The sequence below is a fragment of the Euprymna scolopes genome, chromosome 2 (assembly GCF_053919585.1).
Source record: "Euprymna scolopes isolate OS-2025 chromosome 2, ASM5391958v1, whole genome shotgun sequence".
Classification (NCBI taxonomy): domain Eukaryota; kingdom Metazoa; phylum Mollusca; class Cephalopoda; order Sepiida; family Sepiolidae; genus Euprymna; species Euprymna scolopes.
Window position 1 is genome coordinate 164,700,037 of NC_136483.1, and position 22,473 is coordinate 164,722,509.

The 22,473-nt window shown below is 35.7% G+C and overlaps 1 protein-coding gene across 1 annotated transcript in view; it reads left to right on the forward strand.

Moving 5' to 3' along the window:
• LOC145298563 (U6 snRNA-associated Sm-like protein LSm4) overlaps positions 1–22,473 on the forward strand; it is a 45,543-nt gene that overhangs the window by 2,501 nt on the left and 20,569 nt on the right. The window contains exons 2-3 of the mRNA XM_080144328.1: positions 1,570–1,611; positions 7,822–7,920. Coding sequence (XP_080000454.1) covers positions 1,570–1,611; positions 7,822–7,920 — 141 coding nt within the window. The remainder of the gene's footprint in view (positions 1–1,569; positions 1,612–7,821; positions 7,921–22,473) is intronic.

Genomic DNA, 22,473 nt, shown 5'->3' on the forward strand with positions numbered 1-22,473 from the left:
AAAGTACCCCCCCCCCCAAAAAAAAAACACTATCATCATCCGATATGACCCTACACAGATCAGGGGACCATGCCATATTATAATGATTAGAAAAAGACGCTTCTCTTTCATGTTAAGAATGGGTTTCTAAATGTTATTATTTCAACATGGTTCATAATCTGCATAAGTACCATAGAAGTAAGTTAACAACAAACGATATTGGCTTAGATGTAGTTCCCACTATTACACTTTCTCCATTAGATAACTTGACGAAAGTTTCAGTTTCAAATTTATCAATTTATTAGGTGAAAATACAGAATAGTAAACAACCCACTCCCATGTTAAGAATGGCTTTCTAAATAATTTTATTTCAGCACAGCTAATCAACTGCGTAAGTACCAAAAAAATTAAATCACCTATCTAATTGCCGTTTTTTGTTAAAGAAATTATTTAAAATAAAAATTAATGCAAAACTTTTTCTGATTTTCTTTATTTCATTATCTAAAATAGGTGGCTATTTTTCAGCAATTATTGTCTGTCTGTAAGAATTCCTGTTTTGGGTTGGTTAATAATCCCCCCCCCCTCAATGTAAATAAGCGAGGGGTACACTAAGAGTTATGTGGCAAGCCAGAAGAATAGTTGACAGCAGTGTCTAGTTAGATACAGTTCCTGATATTAAATTTCATCCATAATATAACTAAGTTTCAGTTTCACAAATTTATTAATTTCTTTATTAAATTGTTAGATGAAAGTACAGAATAATTAACAGAGCCCCACTCTCTCAATGTTAAAAATTGCTTTCTAAATAATAATGTTATTCAGCGAGGTCAGTAAACTGCAGAAAATGATTTAGAAAGTCATTCTTAAGATAGGGAGTGGGAGGGGGACTTTGTTAACTATCTATATTTTCACCTAGCAATTTAATAAATAAATAAAAATTAGTATAAAACTTGGCAAACCACAAGAGTAAGTGATCCAAGGCAGAGGTCTTTAATATTAGGAAACACTACTTGCTGTTAGCTTTGAGTTAGATACTCTTCTGGTTTACCAGTTAAGGTTTTCTAAATATTAGTTCCCAAAAAAGAAAAAAATAGGTCTTTCAAATTCTAAACTATTTTGAACACCTGTAACGTTGCTATTATGCTTGAACCGTGCTTGGCACAGTTCAGACCTCAACACGATCCGGCACTGCTAAAAAGGAACAGACAAAAATATATAAATTTGAGTTGTCATCTTTTCCTCTCTAACAGAAATATTTATCACTGTTACTCTCCCATCTTGACAGCACTCGAAAGTCTCTCGCCATTGTCCATCTCACCCAGTGTACGCATTTCTCCGACCTCACGCAGGCCATAGTCAGCCATTTCTTGTCTTCGACTTTACACGTTCATTTTCTTCAATGTTTACTTTATTTCTCCCCGACCACGTGGGGCATTTTTTCTCCTTTTTCCCCTTTTTCTTGTCGCACACGCTTCCTAATTTACTTTTTTCGGCTGCTGCTAATCTCTTCGCAAGCCAGCCATCCTTCGCTGCTGCTGCTGCTATTTTCCTCACATCTCCTCTGAACCGATCTTTTTTTCTCTTTTTCAGTTACCTTTATCCTTATTGCGTACGGCTGTGAACCATCCAATGGTAAGTAACACTCCTCCTCCAATGTTTTGTGATGACTCCTTTTATTAAAAGAAAAATTCAGAATTGTTAAAATGATGGATTATTAAGTGGTATCAATATCAATATTTAAAATTCTGGCTTATTGAGACATTTCATTGTTGCATTACTCCCCCTGTTTTCTAGATGGTGATAGATGATTTGGTGTCCCCAACGAAACATCTTCCAACAGATATTATGTACTATAATCTATAATATAAATCTCACCTGCCTGTTTAAATGTATGTCTGTCTGTCTAAAACTTTTGACAGAGGCGACAGATTTTCACGAGATTGGTATCGTTATCGGCCCTTCGGACGACAAATATCGAAAAATTGACTAAAAACATTAATTCCTTCACCATCAACTGGGCACGTTTCTACAGGGAGGGGTCGCTTTTTTGCTGATATTTTCGAAAGTCATCCGCTCTTTTCGATTGACTAGCCTTAATTTAAACCTTGGTCACTTCCGGTTTGGCGATGGGCGCAACAGCAAAGATGTTAGTTTTTTTTTATTCACGTTCTTTTTTTCTCCTTCGCGGTTCTGGGTTCGAGCCTGCCTGCCTACTACCACTTTTTTTTTTTTTTTTTTTTTTTTTTTGCTCAACACACACCTCCAAACACCCGGACAACGCCAGGCTAGTATATAATATGTAATAGTATAATATTATTCTTTTTTTATTATTATTAACATGAAAATAAGTGGAACAATGTGAACAATTCTTACGTTTATTTAATAAAAAAATGTGCAATATTTATGTGAAACGTTCTTAAAAGTGAATCAACTTTTTTACAGAAAAGTATTATTATGCCAAACTACTTATACTACTACTAATAATAATAATCGAATGTGATAAATTTCTTTAGTTAAAATATCTGTTGGAAGATGTTTCGGCAGGGACACCAAATCATCACCATCTAGAAAACAAGTTATGCAACAATGAAATGTCTCGGGGAGGGGGAGGGGATATGCCGGAATGCCCAACGTTTTACTTTGTCGCATCTGTTTCCAAATCTTTGTTAATGTTTCTCCATCTTTCCATTTTTAAAAATGAATCTCAGAATTCCCAACTCTTGCGGTTTTACCTTCTAGGTGCACTCTTAAGAACATGAGTGCATGTTGATGGGTGCTTTGGTATGACTCTGAAGTAATGATTGAGAGTCTGAAATATCCCCTTCCGAGTAGAGGCCACGTGGGTCTGTCAAAGTAAATTTATTTTTATAAAGAAAATCATTTTTAAGTGAATTTGAGTTATTCTAATACCTTATGTTAAGAGTGGCTTTCTAAAACCTTGCAAAAGTTTGAATTATTTGGAATATGGTTCCCCCTTGCCAAACTTTCACAAAAAAAACACTCGACTAGCTACAACTACTATATATGATTTTCCTCACTTTATATCTGTGCCTAATTCTAAATGCAGATTCCATGGTAGCCTTCAAATCCAATGTAAACAAGTTCTTGTTAAGCTGTCCCCATAAATAATTAAATTCTACCCAATTTACACCATTAATGATTACTACACTACCATCTTATATTCATTAACCTTTATCCCCGAGTATCGTTTGGGCCTTGATAAGTGGCCCATCTCAAGTAAAAGAAAAATTCATCTCTCTTGTTCTGCAAAATGGCGTTGAGAGATCGTCGATCAGCCATAAAACTTGATTTTTTTACAAAGTAAAATTATTTGATCAATTCATATGATTTTTGGTGTGTAATATTTTTTTTCTGTCAGGCAACATACAACATAAACATTTTTCTATTATTTTCTCTTGGTAGTCGTAGTTATGGACAAGCACTATCATATTTAGGGAGTTCAAATTTATTCCATTGACAGAAGCTTTATGTAAATGTTAATGTTTGCTTGAAAGATTAAATCCACAAGAAATCTAATGCCATTTTACAAATGCTCTTCAAAAAGCTGACAGAATCCAAAGAAATGGTACATGCTAGCATCTTATTAATTAAAATAATTGTTCCACCAATGAATTTTGTACAGGAATGTCTATTTTGTCAGTGACTGAAATTTTATGTCCGGAAAAGTTGGGTATGTTGGACAAAATTAGTTTATCTCACAGGATGGTAACATTTTTTAGGCTATGCTGATAGGAAAAACTACTAAAATTGGTAATTATTATATATAGCTTGTGTTAGTAATAAGTTTTTCAGTATCACTAATGAGTTAAAAAAAAAAAAAATAAATATAATAGTAAAAGGCTCGCCATGTCTATTTTCTGTAGTTTCATTAAATAAAATAGACATTTTTTTTGTCTATTAATTCTATTTTTGATCCTTTTCAACTTCCGAATAACGATCTTCACTTCTGGCGGGAATGTCTGATGTAATCACCCTATTTATCATAGGTCCGAGTATTTTCCAATCCTTCAGGATTCAGCATCAGGGATAAATTAATCGAACTGGTTTTGAACAATTTATAAAGTTTTTTTTTTTTTTTTCTCTCTTCATTAGTTAATTATTTTATCCTTTTTTTTTTTCATTGGTTAAAATTAGTTAATTATTTATCCTTTTTTCCATTGGTTAAAATTAATAACATCCTGAAATGTTTGCAAAGCTATTAAAATAATTCTACAAACAAAGTCTGAAGGATTGGAAAGTAATCAGACCTATGATAAATAGGGTGATTACACCAGCTAGTTCCCGCCAGAAGTGAAGACTGTTATTCAGACGTTGGAAAGGATTGAAAATAGAATTAATAGGAAAAAAAAAAGCATCTATTTTATTCACTGAAATATGCCATAGAGAAAAAATGCTGCCTAAATATACATATTTCTGTAGTTTGTATAATGGACACTGAAGCAACCCATTTCTACTAGTTGACAGAAACATAACGAGAAGCATACACGTTGTTACTTGTTTTGTTTTGAGAACTCCATACAACAGTTGACAATTGAAGCATATTTTTCTTTAAAACTTTATTTAAAAAAAAAAAATCTTTCATCCTTGTTCGTTTTATTGAAAGAAAAAAAAATGGAGGCTCAAAATACATTTTTCAGCTAGTAATGAGCATTTAAAGATCGCCCGTGAAAGAAATCTTAATTTTTTAATGGCCGTTTCTGAAACTGTTAAAAAAAGTGTCCATTATAAAACCGGTTTTAGTTAGGTAAAGACATAAAATGGCAAGAGCCATGTTTAATAACTGGGTATATAGTATATGTATACTAAAATAAAACATCAAATTGACACAAAAATTCAATGCAAATGAAAAACAATGAAAGGAAAATTGATCATACAGCACAGTGGCACATCACATCTCAAGCGCAACTGAACCACACTAGACCCTGCTGCAGCAACCCATTTCTACTAATTGACAAAGACATAATGAGAAGCATTTGTGCTGTTACTTGTTTTCAGAACTCCATACAACAGTTAATGGTGGGTCATGGCGGAAATGTCAAATGCACCAGTTATGCAAAGCACATAAGAAAAAAAAATGTTTTAAAACGAAACAAACGATATTCAAACCATCTTTATCTTCCCAACTGTAATTCATATTAACTCATACACGATTTTACTTGAATTCACAAGATTTTGATTGTGGTTGATCTCAAAGTGAAAACTGAAATCCTAGGGAATAGTAAACCTAAAAACAGAAGTCAGAAATCATGGAAGGTCTTTCTTTTTTTTCTTCTTTTTTTTTTTCTTTTTTTTTTTTTTATTGCAATTTCACCCCAAACAAGGCACATTGCCACTTTGCTGTAGGGAACTACTATCAGGGACATAAGCTACAGGGGTACTATGTAGGGAGTTGGGCAGCAAGATGTCGGTTCACATTACACTTGAACTTCTACATGTCAGTACAGTTGGGGAAGCTGGAACTCTGAAGGGAATTTCAAAGTCCAGTGGTTCTAGGGAAGAAACTACTGGAGTAGAAGGCTCTCTTACATCTAGGGATCTCAACTGTAAAGGAGTGGGATTTTGCTGCTTGTCAGGTTTGTCGGGGGTATTTACGTCGAGGGGGCACAAGTGCTTGCAGTTCGTCAGAGCATTCACCATTGAAATACTTGTAGAACGGGCAGAGGGATGCTACATTACATCGATGGGACAGAGGCTGAAGCTTAGATGACAGTTCAGGACCTATTAGGTTCGTGACTCTCTTTTGAACCTTGTCAAGGAGTGAGAGACTAGTAGCAGATGCACCAGTCCAAATATGACAACAATACTCCATACATGGGCGAATGGTGGCCTTATAGAGGTACAGGATACTTTCGGGCGTTAGTAGCTTTCTAGCATGGTAGAGAGAACCTACCTTTTTCGCGGCGTTTCTGGCAATGCTCTCAAGGTAATTTTTCCAACTCGTGTTTCCTGTGAACATTAGGCTGAAGAGTTTAAAGGATATGCTTTCAGATAAAGAGTCTTTGGCCATTGCTATTGGTGGTAGAGAAGGTTTCTTGTAGTTATTGAAGGAAACAAGTTTAGTCTTAGCAGCATTGAATGTGACCATCCATTTTTGTCCCCATTCCACTACAGATCGGAGGTCATCCTCTAGTGTTTTTACCATTTCTCTAGATATGTGTTCATTTGTTTTCCTGTCATGTCGGTTATAAAGAGTGGTGTCATCAGCATATATACCCATCTCACAGACAATTTTGTCAGGGAGGTCATTTATGAATATTAGAAATAATAGAGGTCCAACCCCTGAGGCACTTTCGCATTTATATCATATTGTTTGGATGTACGACCATCGATGACAACCTGGATTTTTCTCTTACCTAAGAAGGATTTAATTATGTTAAAGATTCTTCCAGTGATACCGTATGATCTGATTTTCCTGAGAAGACCTTCGTGCCATACCCTGTCAAAAGCCTTAGATATATCTAGAGCTACCGCTCTACCCTCCCCTGCTTTGTCAAGTGAATGGTATATATGCTCAAAGATTACAGTTAGGATGTCTGCCATGGAACGGGCTTGCCTAAATCCGTATTGTTGGTCCGTCAGAAGTTTAGCATCTGTAAGGTGATGGACTAGAGCTTGGTTAATTATGGTCTCAAATATTTTGGCAAAAAGCGGGAGAAGGCTAATGGGGCGGTAATTTACTGGGTCAGTTCTTTCATCAGAATTCTTGAAAACTGGTACCACAGAAGCAGTTTTTCAGCAGGCAGGAAAGCAAGATTCATTAAGGCATTTGTTGTAAAGTTTGGAGAGAACCGGTGCTACTTCGGCAGAGAACTTTTTTAATAGCACAGCCGGGATGAGATCAGGTCCACATGCTTTTGAAGTGTCAAGAATTTTTATGATGGCATGCACCTGAGATGGGGTGATTTCCAGATCGTCTAGTGTTGCATCAGTCCGCAAAGGAAAGTCAAGGAGGGGGTGGTTTGCAGGGTCCGGTGTGGAGTTGGAGGTGAACCGACTGGCAAGCATGTTAGTCTTCTCAGTCAACAACATTGAGCAGAGTCCCATCAAATGCTTTCACTGCAATTGGGTCAAGGTGATTGAAGGCTTGAATCTGTTTTTTTGGCATTGCAGTACAAACCCATCAATCGCGCTTCTTCTTCCAGTTGGCTTAGGACTTCTTGAGCTTGACCAATTTCCTCAGTTTGTAATGCTAGGTCATCAGCAAAAATAAAATATTCAAATAAAGCTTTTAAAAACAAACTATCAACTGCAAGGTTTTCCATCAATGTTCCAATTTAACAGTTATAGCATTAACGGCAGCCTGGGCTATCACAGAAAATGCACGAGTGTATAATATTATACACCTGTGACAGCAGTATCTGACATCCTGTTCTAAACAGATCTACCTATACTGTCCAGATTTAATCTGCCTCTGAAGTTATTAGATCTAAGCTTGTTTTTAAGACTCACAATACACATCCATCGTATCATTCTTATATCATTTGTTTCTATGCAACACACATGCTCAACCCTCGCTGGGCAGGTTTCATTTTTATGTATCATAATACTGCTTGCACTTTGTAGTCTGCATAAATTATTATTAATGGGAGATTCCTTGAGTGAGATCTTTTAAAATTTTCAAGTGTTGATTTTGAGAGCTAAAATTACCAAACTTTCCTGTGACCTATTTTGTGTGGAATATAGCATTTTTTTAAATAAAATGTTGCATTTAGAGTTTTAAAAAATGTTATTAAATATATATATTTTTTTTTTGTATATCAAATTTTGTATTTAGAATTAAAAAGAAATTTTTTTGAATATTTTTTTTTTTTTTTTTTATAGCTGGTGGAGTTAAAAAATGGAGAAACATACAACGGCCATTTAGTAAGTTGTGACAACTGGATGAATATTAATTTACGAGAAGTAATTTGCACATCGAGGGTGAGTTTTCTGCTTTTTCAAATACTTTTTTTTTTTCTGTATCATTTAGATTATTCGCACAACTGTACTTATCCTGAATTTTATGCTCACAATCTTTAGGTCGATCTAATTTTTGACCTGCTTCATGTATATCTTATCATATTTGTAAATCTGTATGGAATTTCGAACGGAACCCTTTATTTAATCCACAGAGGGAGCATGCTCTCATTCTGTCAACCATGACTTAAGTAATTTACAATTTTATTCTTAGTATTGCCTGTACTGAGGATTGAACTTCTTTTTTTTTTTGTTTATTGCAATTTACTGTACTTAGTACACTGCTTCCCAGTCACTGTACCATGGCATGATTACTGGTACACCACAAAGAGATAATAGCTTCATTTTGTTTACTATAGCTATTTAGTTTTAGACGGGCCAATGCACCAACTGACACAAAAATTTGCAGCATTTTGCTTTTTTTTTTATGGTTTTATGTTTTTATGTCACGTTGGGTCTACTCTACATCATACTAAAAGTTCAACAAGATTCGAGTATGCGAAAGATTTCGAAGCTGAACGTTTTCGACTTGCAAGTCATTTTCCATTACTTTATAAAACATAAACTCGGTCAGTTTTCAGGATAAACGAATAAATCTTGCATTTTTACTCGTGTTTTCAGGGTCAATCTTTCGCGTTGAATGGTTGCAATCATGATGTTGAATCCTTCCTTATATCATATCTATGGGTACCCCTAACCTACCCCACCCCAATTCACATAAATCATGTTTTTTCACAGTCGTTCATACATCCTCCTCATCATCATCTATGACTGATGAGCATTTTTCATATTGTCGCAGTTCCCGTCTTGGAAATGTCCACATGCACTTGTACATTCTAGTTTATTCTTAAGGTACACCTTAGGGTATGACATCCTTCTAAACAGTTGCACTCCAATCTCTCGTCCCCCCCTTGCCAATCTTTCACGAGAAACACCCGTCTGGCTGAAACTACTGTCAATAATTTTCCCCACTCTTTATCTATGCCTAAATCCAAACGTAGATTCCATGATTAGAGCTTCTCTCTCAGAAGTGCACGATTGTAGAACTCTCTTCCGTTTGCCTGTTTCCCACCTGACTACAACTTGGATGTTTTCAAATCCAACATAAACAAATTCCTGACAAACTGCCCCCTTAAGTAAGACACTCTATCAAATCTCCAATACTAATAATTACTACAATACTATCTCATTGATTACTGTACACACAGTAACCCTTATCCTTGAGTGGCCTCTGGGCCTTGATAAGTGGTGACCCCCATGTAAAAAAAAAAAAAAAAAATTCATCTGGAGCGGGAATTTTGTCTGTCATCACAGGAACAAGTTTGTCCCCTTCTGGTCCTGGATATGACCTTAAACTATATCCAGTGGTGAGGCCCCAGCTTGCGGGCTTTGGGGAGTGTGGAGCCATCCTTTAATTGTCATTGCTCCCAGGTCCACTCTGACTCGGAGTGGTAGTACCTGTTAGGGTCCCAACTATGGGTTAAATAGAAACCGACTTGAAAGCAACAAATATATTCTATTAAAAAATTTTCCTTCAAAATCTTTGGATTCTGCATTAAATAACCTGAAAAGGGTTGATATGCTGTAAAACAAAAACAACCAAACAACCAAACTTGTCCTCTTCTACTTCCCATACCCACTCAGATGGTGCCATTTTATCACTACATGCCATCCACTCCATAACCTGGTAGTAAGTCTGCAAAGAATGAAATCTACAGACAGAAGCAGTTGGAGGGAGTCGTTCTGGTGTGACGAACATCTTTGTCTTTACAAATTTCTTGCAGAGCATATTGTATCTAATCGACAACAGTGAGTCATTCTGATCTTCATTTAACACTGCTAGTATTGCCTTAGAACCATTGGTTTCTACAAAATCTTGCATTTGCTTTGATCGAGAGAATACGTTTGAATAATCTTTCATTGTCTTTTCTCTTTTGATGATTCGCTAGAACCCTGACTTCTTTCTTAATCATGATAACATTGCTCAATATTACTGAGTTTCTGGAATCTAAATGTTTCGTGCATACTAATTGGTAAGATTTTTTCATGGTTTACATTAGTGATGGGACGATTACTCGGATGTCAGTTTTTTAAAGCATTAGAGCTGAATAATTCAGACCCAATGTTGATACAAGATATGTTTATTTATGTGAATAAAAATTTGTTTGACGTTGCAGAACATGATAGTTTTGCAAAGGAAAAATAAAAACAGCAACATCAATGTTTGATGCACTTTTTAGATCAGGAAGCCAGTGTCTTCAGACAGCCTGATCTGGTAGCACCAGCCATCAAAGCAGGAAGCTCTAGAAGGTTACATTGCGAATTAATTCCCCCATGTGGGTGACAAGCTGCATGCCTGAATAATCGAAACTTTGCTGCAACAAAATGGATGCCAGAGACTTCAGGTTGAGGCATTATCGGGAACACTCAACTGCTGGTAATGCAAGATGTGACAGAGGCAGTCATTGTCAAAGGCTTCCAACTCCCATTGATTGAACACTCTCATTATCCATACCATGCAGCTATAGAGAAAGATTGGATCATCATTGCTCAAATTAAGTGGTAGGGACAAATCGAACACATTTTGAAGCATTAATGAGCATAAAACTTAGGTTATTTCTCTTTGTTCGAGACTACTTGCCTTACCAAGGTTAATCTACTATTTTAGCTATAATGTAGGAGGAGGAGGAGGGGGGGAATGGATTTAATGTTTTTTAATGGGTATTAGAGAATATGATTTAATACATGTGGCATAATCACACCAGTTCTTGCTAGTTCACAAAGTTAAACAATGTTGAGCTTGGTCAGTATCAGATGGGTGACTATTTGGGAAAATCAGGCACAGTACGTAGGAAGACATTTGTCATCTCCCTGCAAGAACTGCAAACACCTGATGTCATTTCCTCTAATGGTGACATATAAGCGATTAAGGAGCACTTTTAAATTTGGTGTCCTCTAGAAACTTTCTCCTTGTAATACTCGTGCCAAAAAATTGGAGAAGACTCCAAAGAAATGGCTTGTTTTATTTAATCCTGTTAAGACTCCGCTTGTGGTTTTACAGGGCTCTACATTGCGAGTGAAGCAGTCGTATTTGCGAGTGATTTTTCAAAGTGGCCACTATACATTATGAAACGCTTATCTTTTGGCGATTGTTTTTTTCACTGACAATCTTCCAAAGCTCACTATTGAGTGAAAAATATCTTTTAAACTTTTTTTTAATAAAATGAACAAAGTCAATTATTTAGACAATAAAAGTTTAATAAAAAATATACTTTTTTTTTTAATGAAGGCTGTTTAAAAAAACATCTGAAGAAATCAGAATGTATCAACATAAAATTTGTTGTATATTTAGAATTACACTTATTTAAAAAAATACACAGAAAAATCTTTATGATGTACATACTCGTCACAGAATGAAGATGTCATATTCTAAAAATCATGTGGATTTGGCTAGTAACTTTTCTATTTGGCTAGTAAACGAAAATATTTAGTTGTCAAAGGTCAACTAAAGATAAATTTGTTCGTAGAGCCATGTTTTAAATCGTAGCCATGACCCTTTTTTCTTGGTATTCTCCTGGATGGTTCTGCTCTTGAGAAATCAACTCTAAAACTTGTTGGTCTTTGTTTTCTCATCAAATCTTTCTTAGATTCATTGGTCTTTCTGCTTCTTGTAAAATCCGTTCTCTCTATCTCTCTAAACACTTTCTCACACCTGAGGCTATTCTTTATCTCTACAAATCTACTATTAGACCATGTATGGAGTGCTGCTGTCATATTTGGGTTTGTGAATCTTTGTCCTTCATAAGGTGCAGAAATGCATCTGTAATGTGATTCCTTCTTCTCTACACCCTCTCTCTCTCACAGACGTGATGTTGCTAGTTTCAGTCTTTTCTATAAATACTGTAATGGTGTGTGTCTTATTTGAATTATTCGGACTACTGTTCTCATCTTGAACCTAATTTACACAACGTTTTCACCGATAAAACCTCCAACCAGCTGTATTTTGTCAAACTGTTGAGTCTGTGAGCAATTTAGAATGAAACCCTTTATTTAATCCATGGAAATACTCTCGTCCGTCTGCTATGATCTGATAGAAGTCTTAAGTAATTCGCAGTTGTATTCCACCTATTGCCTATACTGAGGATTGAACCATCAACCTCCAGGAGAGTGTAACTTACAACTGAAATGACTGGAGGTTGAAGGTTTAATTAACATTTTAACAATGGTATAAAATAAAGTAAAAAGAAATTTAGAGAGAGTGAGGGAGAGAAAACGTTTCAAATTGAAAAGTTTAAAAAAGAAACGAAAAAAGTGTATAAATCTTTCTAGAAAGTAGAAAGGAAAAAAAAAAGCATTATGAATATGACAGGACGGATATCTACTTTCAAATAAATACATGTTGCTCTTTATTATAGATTGAAAGATGTTCATGATTTTCGATTAAATGCCTGCTACCACTTTTTATCGATTTAACTAGGCTATTTGTCTATTCTATAAATCTTTTTGCATTTTTTACTCCTTGTCATTAATTAAAAAAAAAATTCTTTTTAGGTACTATCCGTATTGATATGACTATTCTATATTTTATACTACGAATAGTACATCTGTCTCTGTTAATTAAAATCAAATTAAATTAAATGATAACATGTAAAGACAAAAGGGAAATAACTCCAATCTTTCGTTGAGAGTAGTTGCCCTTTATTATTTTGTTGACTTTTTAAAAAGTTTTTTAACTTCACATACTTTAAATTATTTTGGAAGTTAAGATTGGAAATATTTAATACTGTATACATTTTAATACATTAAAAAAAATACTAACTAGTAGCATCGGTGAAAATTTTTTTATGAATTAATAAAAATGGTTTCAATTTTAAGCTTGAATCTTAGTTATATCAGCTTTTGTTTCTGTTTTGTTAAATGAAAAAAACAAAACAAAAAAAAAACCTCAAAACTTTTTTTTTTTGTTTCTTCTCAAGCAGAGCATATTGCCAACTGAAGCTTAAGGGCTGCTATGATAGGGACAAGATATATAGAACGGCAGCTTTGGTAGGGAGTTAGGCAGACAGTTGTTTATTCACATTACATTTAAATTTCTTCATGTTTGTCTGATGAGAGGATGGCTGTTGAAAGAAAATTCCAAAGACAAGCCGTTCAAGAAAAGAACCTATTAGAGAAGAAAGTCTGGCATCTATTGACCTCTACAGTGGTGTGATTTTGCTGCTAGTTGGGTGGGGCAAGGATATTTATGCTGAGGAATGAAACAAGGGCATTATGTTACTTGGAGCACATTCCATCGAAGTATTTGTAAAACAAGTACAGGGATGCAGTGATGCAACAAGAGCTGGAGCTTGACAAATAGTGTGTGACTTAATAGGTTAGAAATTCTTTTTTGCATCCTGCCCAAGAGAGAAATCTAGTGATTAGTATACCAGACCAGGTGTGACAATAATATTCCATGACGAGCAAATGATGGTTTTATAGAAGGATTTATTAAGGGATACTGGCAGGTATGAGAAGTTTTCTAGCCCAATAAAGGGAGTGTACCTCATTTGCAGTAGCAGCATTTTGTATATACTTATTCTACTTCATATTGCTAGAGTATGTAAGGCTGAAGAGTTTAAATATTGGACTACAAGGAAGGATGCTATTGGCTATGACAATCAGTGATTGGAAAGGTTTCTTATGGGTCATTTCGTGTCAAATCATCCAGGGATTGACACCCATATCCATAAGTTTGGCTGTAGTTTGCACTGCAGATAGACAATATAGGAACTAAGAAATCCTGAAAATTTGAGCACATAAATCCAAGCGGTTTCCGATTTAGAGCATTTTTTGTTTTGGTGTAAGGCGTATGATGCAACGCCTTTTGTAATGTCATTTCTTTGAATATTTTCTGATTGAAAGATCGTATGGCCCTGAAAATTCACTCAGGTAAGTTTTTTGACCCAAAGAATCCAAAAATGGTATCAGATTTTCTTCAAAATTAAGCCTTATAGAGATATCAAGGGTTCTTGGATTTTTCCACATGTGCACCAAAATCAAATAAAAAAGGGTGTGGCTGGCATGGTAACGCATTACATTTTCATATATTTTTTTTTTTTTTTAGATGCAATAAATTGTCTTTGGACCAAAAATGATTTAAAGTTCTTGTTTCGTTCACTCACAGTTTCTGTTGAAAGTCTGGTATATTTTGATGATAATGAAAAATATTCCCTCCTTCTATTGGATGTGATAATCACTTTAGATATGGGTTAAACTCACATCGCAGGCTTTCTCTGTATATTTATCTCACATTAAATTGTGTCTTGACCAAAAATGGTTAAAAGTTCTTGTTTTGTTCACTCACATTGTTGAAAGTAAAAACTTTTGAAAAAGTCTTGAGATCATTCAAAAACTTATGTACACTCATTTTTTGCCGTTTTGACTTCTTCCCTTGTTCCTTTTTCTTATGCAAAACATGACAATTTTGATAAAGGCTGTTTGTTTTAGCTAGGCCCCTCTAAGCGAACAAACTATTTCATACACAAAAACGAACTTGATCTATTCCCTGAGAAGTACATTAATGGGAAGTAACCAGTTTCGATCTGTATGGGGTTGAATCAGGGGAGTGGCCATTCGTGCCAAATTCCATAAATTTCATCTTCAAACAGGCGCCTATTAAAGATTACAGTTGCAGTGAAATGGTATTCAGAAAATAATGGATTTCACAACCAAAGTCAACATTCAACATTTACATGCTGCTGTGTTCTTTATGCCACTGAGATGCGGAAATGGTTATTTGATACTCTTGGTCAGTTATTGTCTATGTCCTTCCAATACATGTTGTTGGGGATACAACACAAAGAATTTTCTTGACGGGACCAAACCATGTATCAATCTGCGTCCAACTGAATGTCTTGTGTGATCCATGGGGATGCATGAACTTGGCAGTTACATCACCTTCCTCTGCATTTATTTTATTCATGATACCAATCCACCAGAAAGAGTTATAAATACAGGTTATATATTGGATTGGTGTGAGGTCAGAGATATAAAGAATTGATAGTAAGTTAAAGTCATGAATATCAATATATAGTTCATCCACACTGGACAACTTAGGGCCAATTTGTGATGTTGACAATAGTGCAAAAAGGTGACTAGCTCTGGTTCCTGGTACTGGAAAACCTTGCTTCAAACAACTTTCTCACCTTCTCCATGGTTTCTTTATAGATTGCAAAGAAATGGATTGTAGACACCTGGCAGATAGCAAGCATAGCTTTATAATCAAAGATTTTATTATTTAGAAGACGTTGGAGTGACCACTTAGCCACATTGCCTTTTACTGAACCATGAATTTCATCAGAAGGGGATTTTCCATGGCTGATGGCGAAGAAAATCCACTCATTTTCAATACAAAAGTCCTCCTTATGCAAGCATAAATTGATGAAATTCTTGGAAGTTTTTATATCGAGCCCCACAGCCCTCATTTGTTCACATGCGGTAATAAGGTCTGGATTAAGTGAACAGTCAGTGTCTGAGTTTGATACACGAATGTAATGTCATGGGTTTTGTCATTTGGAAATAAAACATAATGAAATGTACTTTAGTTGCTGATTAGAATCTCGGTAGTAAATCACCACTGAGTGCAGGGTGCAATATTCCTTGCTCCAATGATAACTTTGAATTTCATCTTGAAAGTTTTCTGCAAAGTCTATTAGATATGAGTGTCTAGTAAGATTATCAATGATGTCGATCAACAGATTTTTATATTTTGCATATGTTAATGTTGCATGGTTGGTTGTGTCCCATTGACTAAAATGAAACTTGTCATCAGGGTTCATATCATACAACTCCTCATCCAAGAATTTCTGCAATGCTTTTCTATCAGGGCAGTTTTCAAAGTGATGCATCATACAGTCTTTGTTAGAAGAATCACAAACTAACTTTGAAATCAAATCTTTGTAAGTGATGTTTCACTTCATGGCATCGACAACAAGTTTTGCATTCTGATGTATGCTACAGGCACAAAAAGAATGTGTACCCATAAATCCAGCTAAAACACACCACTTTGGATGCATCTCCGCAAATTTGGAAACCCCCACCTTGACATCGGGATACTTCCATTTAAAAGCAACATACAGTTCATGCAAATTACACACTATCAAGCGTTTTTGTTTGTGAACACGCTTTGCTATACTAACAAAATTTTTTTTGCCTGGTATTTGGTGGCTGTATTCATCATTCTCATACAATTGCATTATCAGGTCGACTGTCTCCAGGGAAAATCATTTCCCTTTGTTAGAGTTAGGTTTTGACAAAATACCATTTGTCCTTTTTAGTTCTCCGGCAATTCGAACAACATACTCAGACACCTTGAAGAATTTGGAGTTATATGCACAAAACCAGGAACCAGGAGCAAGTGTCATGATTTGGATTTGATCAGGAGTTGAAGCGCTTTTTAACTTCTCTTTCATCAGATAATGTAATTGATTCAGTTCTGCTGCTTTTTCTTTGATGTCTGTTTCACTGGGCATTAATTCTGCACAGTCAGTTTGTCAGCATCGACTTTATCACCATTAACATATCACTTTTGAATGTTTCAACAGTTTGTTTTAACTTCCTTTTGATGCTATGAACACGGCTATGAGAACCAACACTGTGCAGAATTACAGGGGAAACATCCATGGATACCAGTCTCGCATTCAAGGTTTTTTGTGAAGTTTTCGTAGTCTGGATCCATTGTGTCATCTGTCAAGCTCACATATTTCTTTATGCAATGACGACAAAGAAAGTGACCTGGTGTTACATTATATCTTCTTGCCTCCAGATCTTTTGCCATCTGCAAAGATATCAGTCATTCACCTTTGACCTCTTGTGTTGTAAAAATCTACAATTCTTTGTGGTCTTTGCTCTACACTCAAACACGTATCCAAATTATTGTTTGTGACGGAAGCAAATGGTTGATAATTCACCTTCATTTTCTTTCAGTCCTGCTCTCCACAACAATGTCTCAACAATTTCTTGCTTCAAGTCTGATAGATTCTCAAGTCCCTTCCACCGATTATAGTCAAACTTGTGAAACTCAAATTGAGTTGAACACCAATAGAGCAAGCCTCATAAGTCATCTAGTTTTCTGGAGAAAGGTAAAAAAGAAAATTAGAATCTAGTTGCACTACATTTTGCTTACATGCTTTTTTTTTTATAAAGAAACATGAATTGGCCTCTTAGTACAAGAAGTTTCTTAATTTTTGACGTGTAGTTCCAAAAGTTTAATTAAATTTCTCAGGTACCAAGTACTCTGGAAATGTAGTTTAAGGACATTTTGGATGGTAAACATAGTGTAGGTGTGTAGGGCTTTGTGGTACAAATATACCATTTTCATTTTTTTCAAGGGAGCCAATAAGGTAATGTAGGATTTGCTTCTTAACCCTCGTAAAACCATGTTTTTTTTTCCCAGGGTGCAGTGAACCATGGGGGATGGGGGGAGGGCAACTTGACCCAGAATTTAAAAATGTGTATAAACCCCATGAAACACAAGAAATTAAAACAATTTTATATCCTTGCATCCCTTAACTTTCTTAGATCACATATCAACAAAAATTAGCTGTGTTTTGCATTTTGTTGATGTGCAGTGATTTTCAGGAAAACCGATTTTTTTTTCATCAAGTTTTGTTACTTTAATCAACATTTTTATATTTTCAGATAGATTCCATGTAGTTTTAAGTATCCCATCATGAAAAGCAATAAAGTTTTGTATTTTGATCGTTTTAGATCACTTTTATTATTTTGGAATTTCTGAAAAATTTCATAGGGGTTACTCTCAAGGACATTCCCGGAGAAAAATTATTTTGTAAATTTATAATTTTTTGACCGTAATAGGTTAGAAATATTCAGGAAGCTATATAGAAACCAGAGTGAAAAAAATCGTGCTTTCAGGAAAATATGAACAAAAGTTTAAAAAGTTGGATCAAAATAACTACTCATAGTCTTTTGAGGGTTAAAAAGTTTCTCAAGAAGTTTCTTAATCAAAATTGTTGGCTTGAGATAGTACTAGAAGTTTCTTAAGATTTTTACCATCCTATTACTGATTTCTTATAAAAGAGTTTCTTATTAAAAAAAGCATACTGTTTTTCCAACCCTCATCAACTAATCTTGAAGAATGCAAGGTCGTTGACATTTTTACCAGAACTTAACTGCTTTATTATCTGGCTTACTCAAACATTTACTCATAAATTGAGGTGTGATGTGAATTTAACACATGTCTAAATTGATTATCACATCCAATAGGGGGAGGGAATATTTTTCATTATCATCAAAAATATACCCGACTTTCAACAGAAACTGTGAGTGAACGAAACAAGAACTTTTAACCATTTTTGGTCCAAAGACAATTTATTGTGTCTAACAAAATATATGAAAAAAGTAATGCGTTACCATGCCAGCCACACCCTTTTTTATTCGATTTTGAGGCACATGTGGAAAAATCCAAAAACCTTTAATATCTCTATAAGGCTCCATTTTGGAGAAAATCTGATACCATTTTTGGATTCTTTGGGTCAAAAAACTTACCTGAGTGAATTTTCAGGGCCATACGATCTTTCAATCAGAAAATATTCAAAGAAATGACATCACAAAATTGTTGCATCATGCGACTAACGCTAAAACAAAAAAATGCTCTAAATCGGAAACCGCTTGGATTTATGTGCTTAAATTTTCAGGATTTCTTAGTTCCTATATTGTCTATAGTTCCTATATTGTCTTTCGAACGCAAAGAAAGTTTGCCCTTTAAAATCTACTACAGCGGAGCTCATCACTGATTCTGTGAAGCAGCTTGAAGCTGGGTGGAGCACCACTCTGTACTATATGGCGAACTGCGCAACATCACAGCCACAGCTTTAAATTCAACTCCGAACTTCGACACCCTAGTCGAACTGGACAACATTCCAACTATGTCAAAACTCGAAGTAGCTCTCCGACACACGAATGTAGGGAAGGCCCCAGTTACCGACGAGATTCCAGCAGACCTGCTCAAGTGCGATAAGTTCCTGCTCCCGCACTTGTATGACCTCCTCTGCACCAGTTGGCGCAACGGAAAATTTCCAACAGCTATGAAAGATGCTAAAATTGTCACTTTATTCAAGAAAGGAGACAAAGAAGATTGCAATAACTACCGTGGTATATCTTTACTCAGTGCCACCGGCAAAGTCTTTGCCAGAGTGCTCCTTCCAAGGCTCCAGCAGATTGCAAACTGCGTTTATCCAGAATTACAATGCGGCTTCTGCAGCGGGCGTTCAACCATGGACATGATATTTTCAGTGCATCAAATCCAGGAAAAATGCATAGAACAATGTAGACCTCGCCATATTGCATTTGTGGACCTCACGAAAGCTTTTGACATGGTCAGTAGAGATGGTCTGTTTGCCATCCTACAAAAGTTGGGCTGTCCACCAACTCTTCTTAGTTTGATAAGATCGCTCCATGATAACATGACAGCTGCGGTCTTCTTCGAGGGTGACATGTCTGACAACTTCCCCGTGTGCAGTGGAGTTAAGCAAGGTTGTGTGTTGGCTCCCACACCGGTTTGCCATCTTCCTCTTAGTTCTTCTGCACCACGCTTTTGGAAATCACGAGGACAAAGACAGTGTGTTCCTTCATAATCGCTCTGATGGAGAACTTTTTAACTTGGCTCACTTAAGCGTCAAAACCAAGATTCAAAAGGTCCTAATACTTGAGCTGCTGTTTGCAGATGATGCTGCATTGGTCTCGCACTCTGCAAGTGGACTCCATCGGCTGATTGACAAATTGAGCGTTGCTTGTGCGGAGTTCCCACTGGTAATCAGTGTGAAGAAGACAGTTGTGATGCACCAAGGTGACGCATCACCAATCACCATCAATGGCCACTAACTAGAGACTGTTGAGAACTTTGCGTATCTTGGATCCAACATCAACAAGGGAGTATCCATTGAACAGGAGCTACACAAATGCGCATAGGTAGAGCAGCGTCTACTTTCAGCCGACTACGCGAAAGAGCATGGTTCAATAAATACCTCACTTCTCGCACAAAATGCCGCATCTACGAATGCTGTGTTCTGAGTACCCTACTGTATGGACCACGTATTTCATGAGAAAAGACTGAACGTTTACCATCTCCGATGCTTGTGCCATATCATGGGCATCAATTGGTCGAATAGAATCACCAATGAAGAAGTGCTAAGACGTGCCGGCAGCTGCTCCTTGTTCCAGACACTCAAGATACGATGATCGCGCTGGCTTGGACACCTGCGCAGAATGCCTGATGGCCATCTCCCTAAGGATATCCTCTACAGCAAACTGGCAAATGGATCAAGAAGCCGCGATCGCCCGGTGCTGCGCTTTAAAGACGTGGCCAAACAGGATTTGATCGCTCTTGGCATCGATATGAATGTGTGGGAGGAGCTAGTCGAAGATAGACCAGCATGGAGGCGTGCTTTGAGTAAGGGTTGTAAAGGACTTGAGAACCTTTGGTTCGAGACGCTGGCGCAGAGAAGACAAAACTAGTGACTACGTTTACTGTTGCTTGCATTAATCTTTCGTAGATTGCTTGCCATTATTATATTGTCTATCTGCAGTCCAAACTACAGCCAGATCTGAGGATATGGGTTTGAAAATTCCATATTTCTGGATGATTTGACATGAAATGACCCTTTATAATTGTTAAAGGAAAGGAATTTTATTTTGGTAGCGTTGAATGTGACATCCATTTTTAGTCTCATTATCATACAGAATGGAGGTAATTTTCCAAAGGTTCAGCCATTGCCTTTTCTTTTTTTTGCTAACATTCAATTTGTCTTCATAACAGAAATAGTATGGTATCATCAACTTATACACCCATCTTGAATGCAATTTCATCAGGGAGGTTATCTCCCTTAAAACAACTTTATTTCTTTTTCTGTATAAGTTTAAAACTAAAAATTAAAATGACTTTACTATGTCCTGAGCAATGCAGTCTAGTTTTATATACATATAATTGTTTTTCTGCAATCAGAACACATTGTAACATACACACTAAAAGCCAGCCATCAACAGGAAGTCCTAGACTTAAAGTTTTGCCCTTCTTTGGGCTCTTCGGTAGGGTACATTCCAACCCACATTTTGAAATCTGCATCTTCCATATGCGAAGCAGCAATTTCTCCTCCTTCTCTCCCTCCCAAAATAGAGCCGAATTCTGATGTTTCATATAGTGTGTGTGTGTGTATTGGTGTGTGTGTGTGTATATGTACAAAAATCGCTTTTTCCAAAATAAAAACGATTTCAGAACATTTTACAGATCTGTTTCATTCACAGGGAACAATCAATATTTGTATGTCGGCATACGATATTTCCTTCTGTGGACTTGTCAGAAAAAATTCTGTAAAAAAAAATCCTTAAAGAGAAAAATGCATATCGATGAAATGTGGAAAATTCAGGGAGAAGCAAAGAAAACTTACGCCCGCCTATTTTCTATGGATGGCCATCTTATTTTTCCCATAGCGCAAGATATCCAATGTTTACATGCAAATATTGTTTCCCGTGAACGAAACAGATCTGTAAAATGTACAGAAGTTATTTATTTTGGAATAAATGATTGATAAGATGAATAAAACCTTGGTCTTTGGTATATAGCAAAATTGTTGCTCTTTTATAAATGCTCTCTTGTTATAATTAAACGTAAAGCTTTTACTTAAAAAAAAAAAAAAGGATTGATATACAAAAAGAGTGAAAAATAATTGTAAGAAGAGTGTACTATTTCACAAAACTTATATATATATATATATATATATATATATATATATATATATATATATATATTAGGGATGTACCGATTATCAAATTTGTTGATTACTGATTAATCGGACAATTAATGTTTTCTAATGCTGATTTATCCGCAAATTTTGTTGTCATAAATGATACTGATATTAATTATATCAGAAATGAAGACAAGTTTTGCTTGCCAGTGAAAATTTATTGAAGATGCATGCATTGTCTACATCATATTATCAAATAACAGGTATGACGTTCTTTTAGCATATAGAATTTTACAACTGCACTGAATTTGAGGCAAATAGATGTAAGCATATGGAAAATTTCAGTTCTTTCTCGTCCTATCAAATTAAAAGTATTATTTTTTACTTTAAATCACCGTCAAAGAAAATTATTACTTCATCTTTCAGTTTTCATGTTGAGGAATTGCACAGTAAATTGCAACGAGGTACGAACCGAAAATAAAGCATTCTTCATCAGTCATACTCTTGTTCCTCATTTTCGGATGCTTGCGACCATTGCATATATGTTTTTATGGTTTAGATAATGTATATTTTATTGAGATAAATTACTAATTAATTATCAGACATATGTAATTTACGGTTAGAATCCTGAAAAGATCTCTTGGTTGGACTCACTAAAATAGGGGTAAATGTCAGACATCTGGTTGGATGTCCCACCCCCTAGAAAAAAAAGGTAAGAAAAAAAAAAAAAAAAAATTAAATATTGATAACAACCTTCAACCATTATAGCAACCAG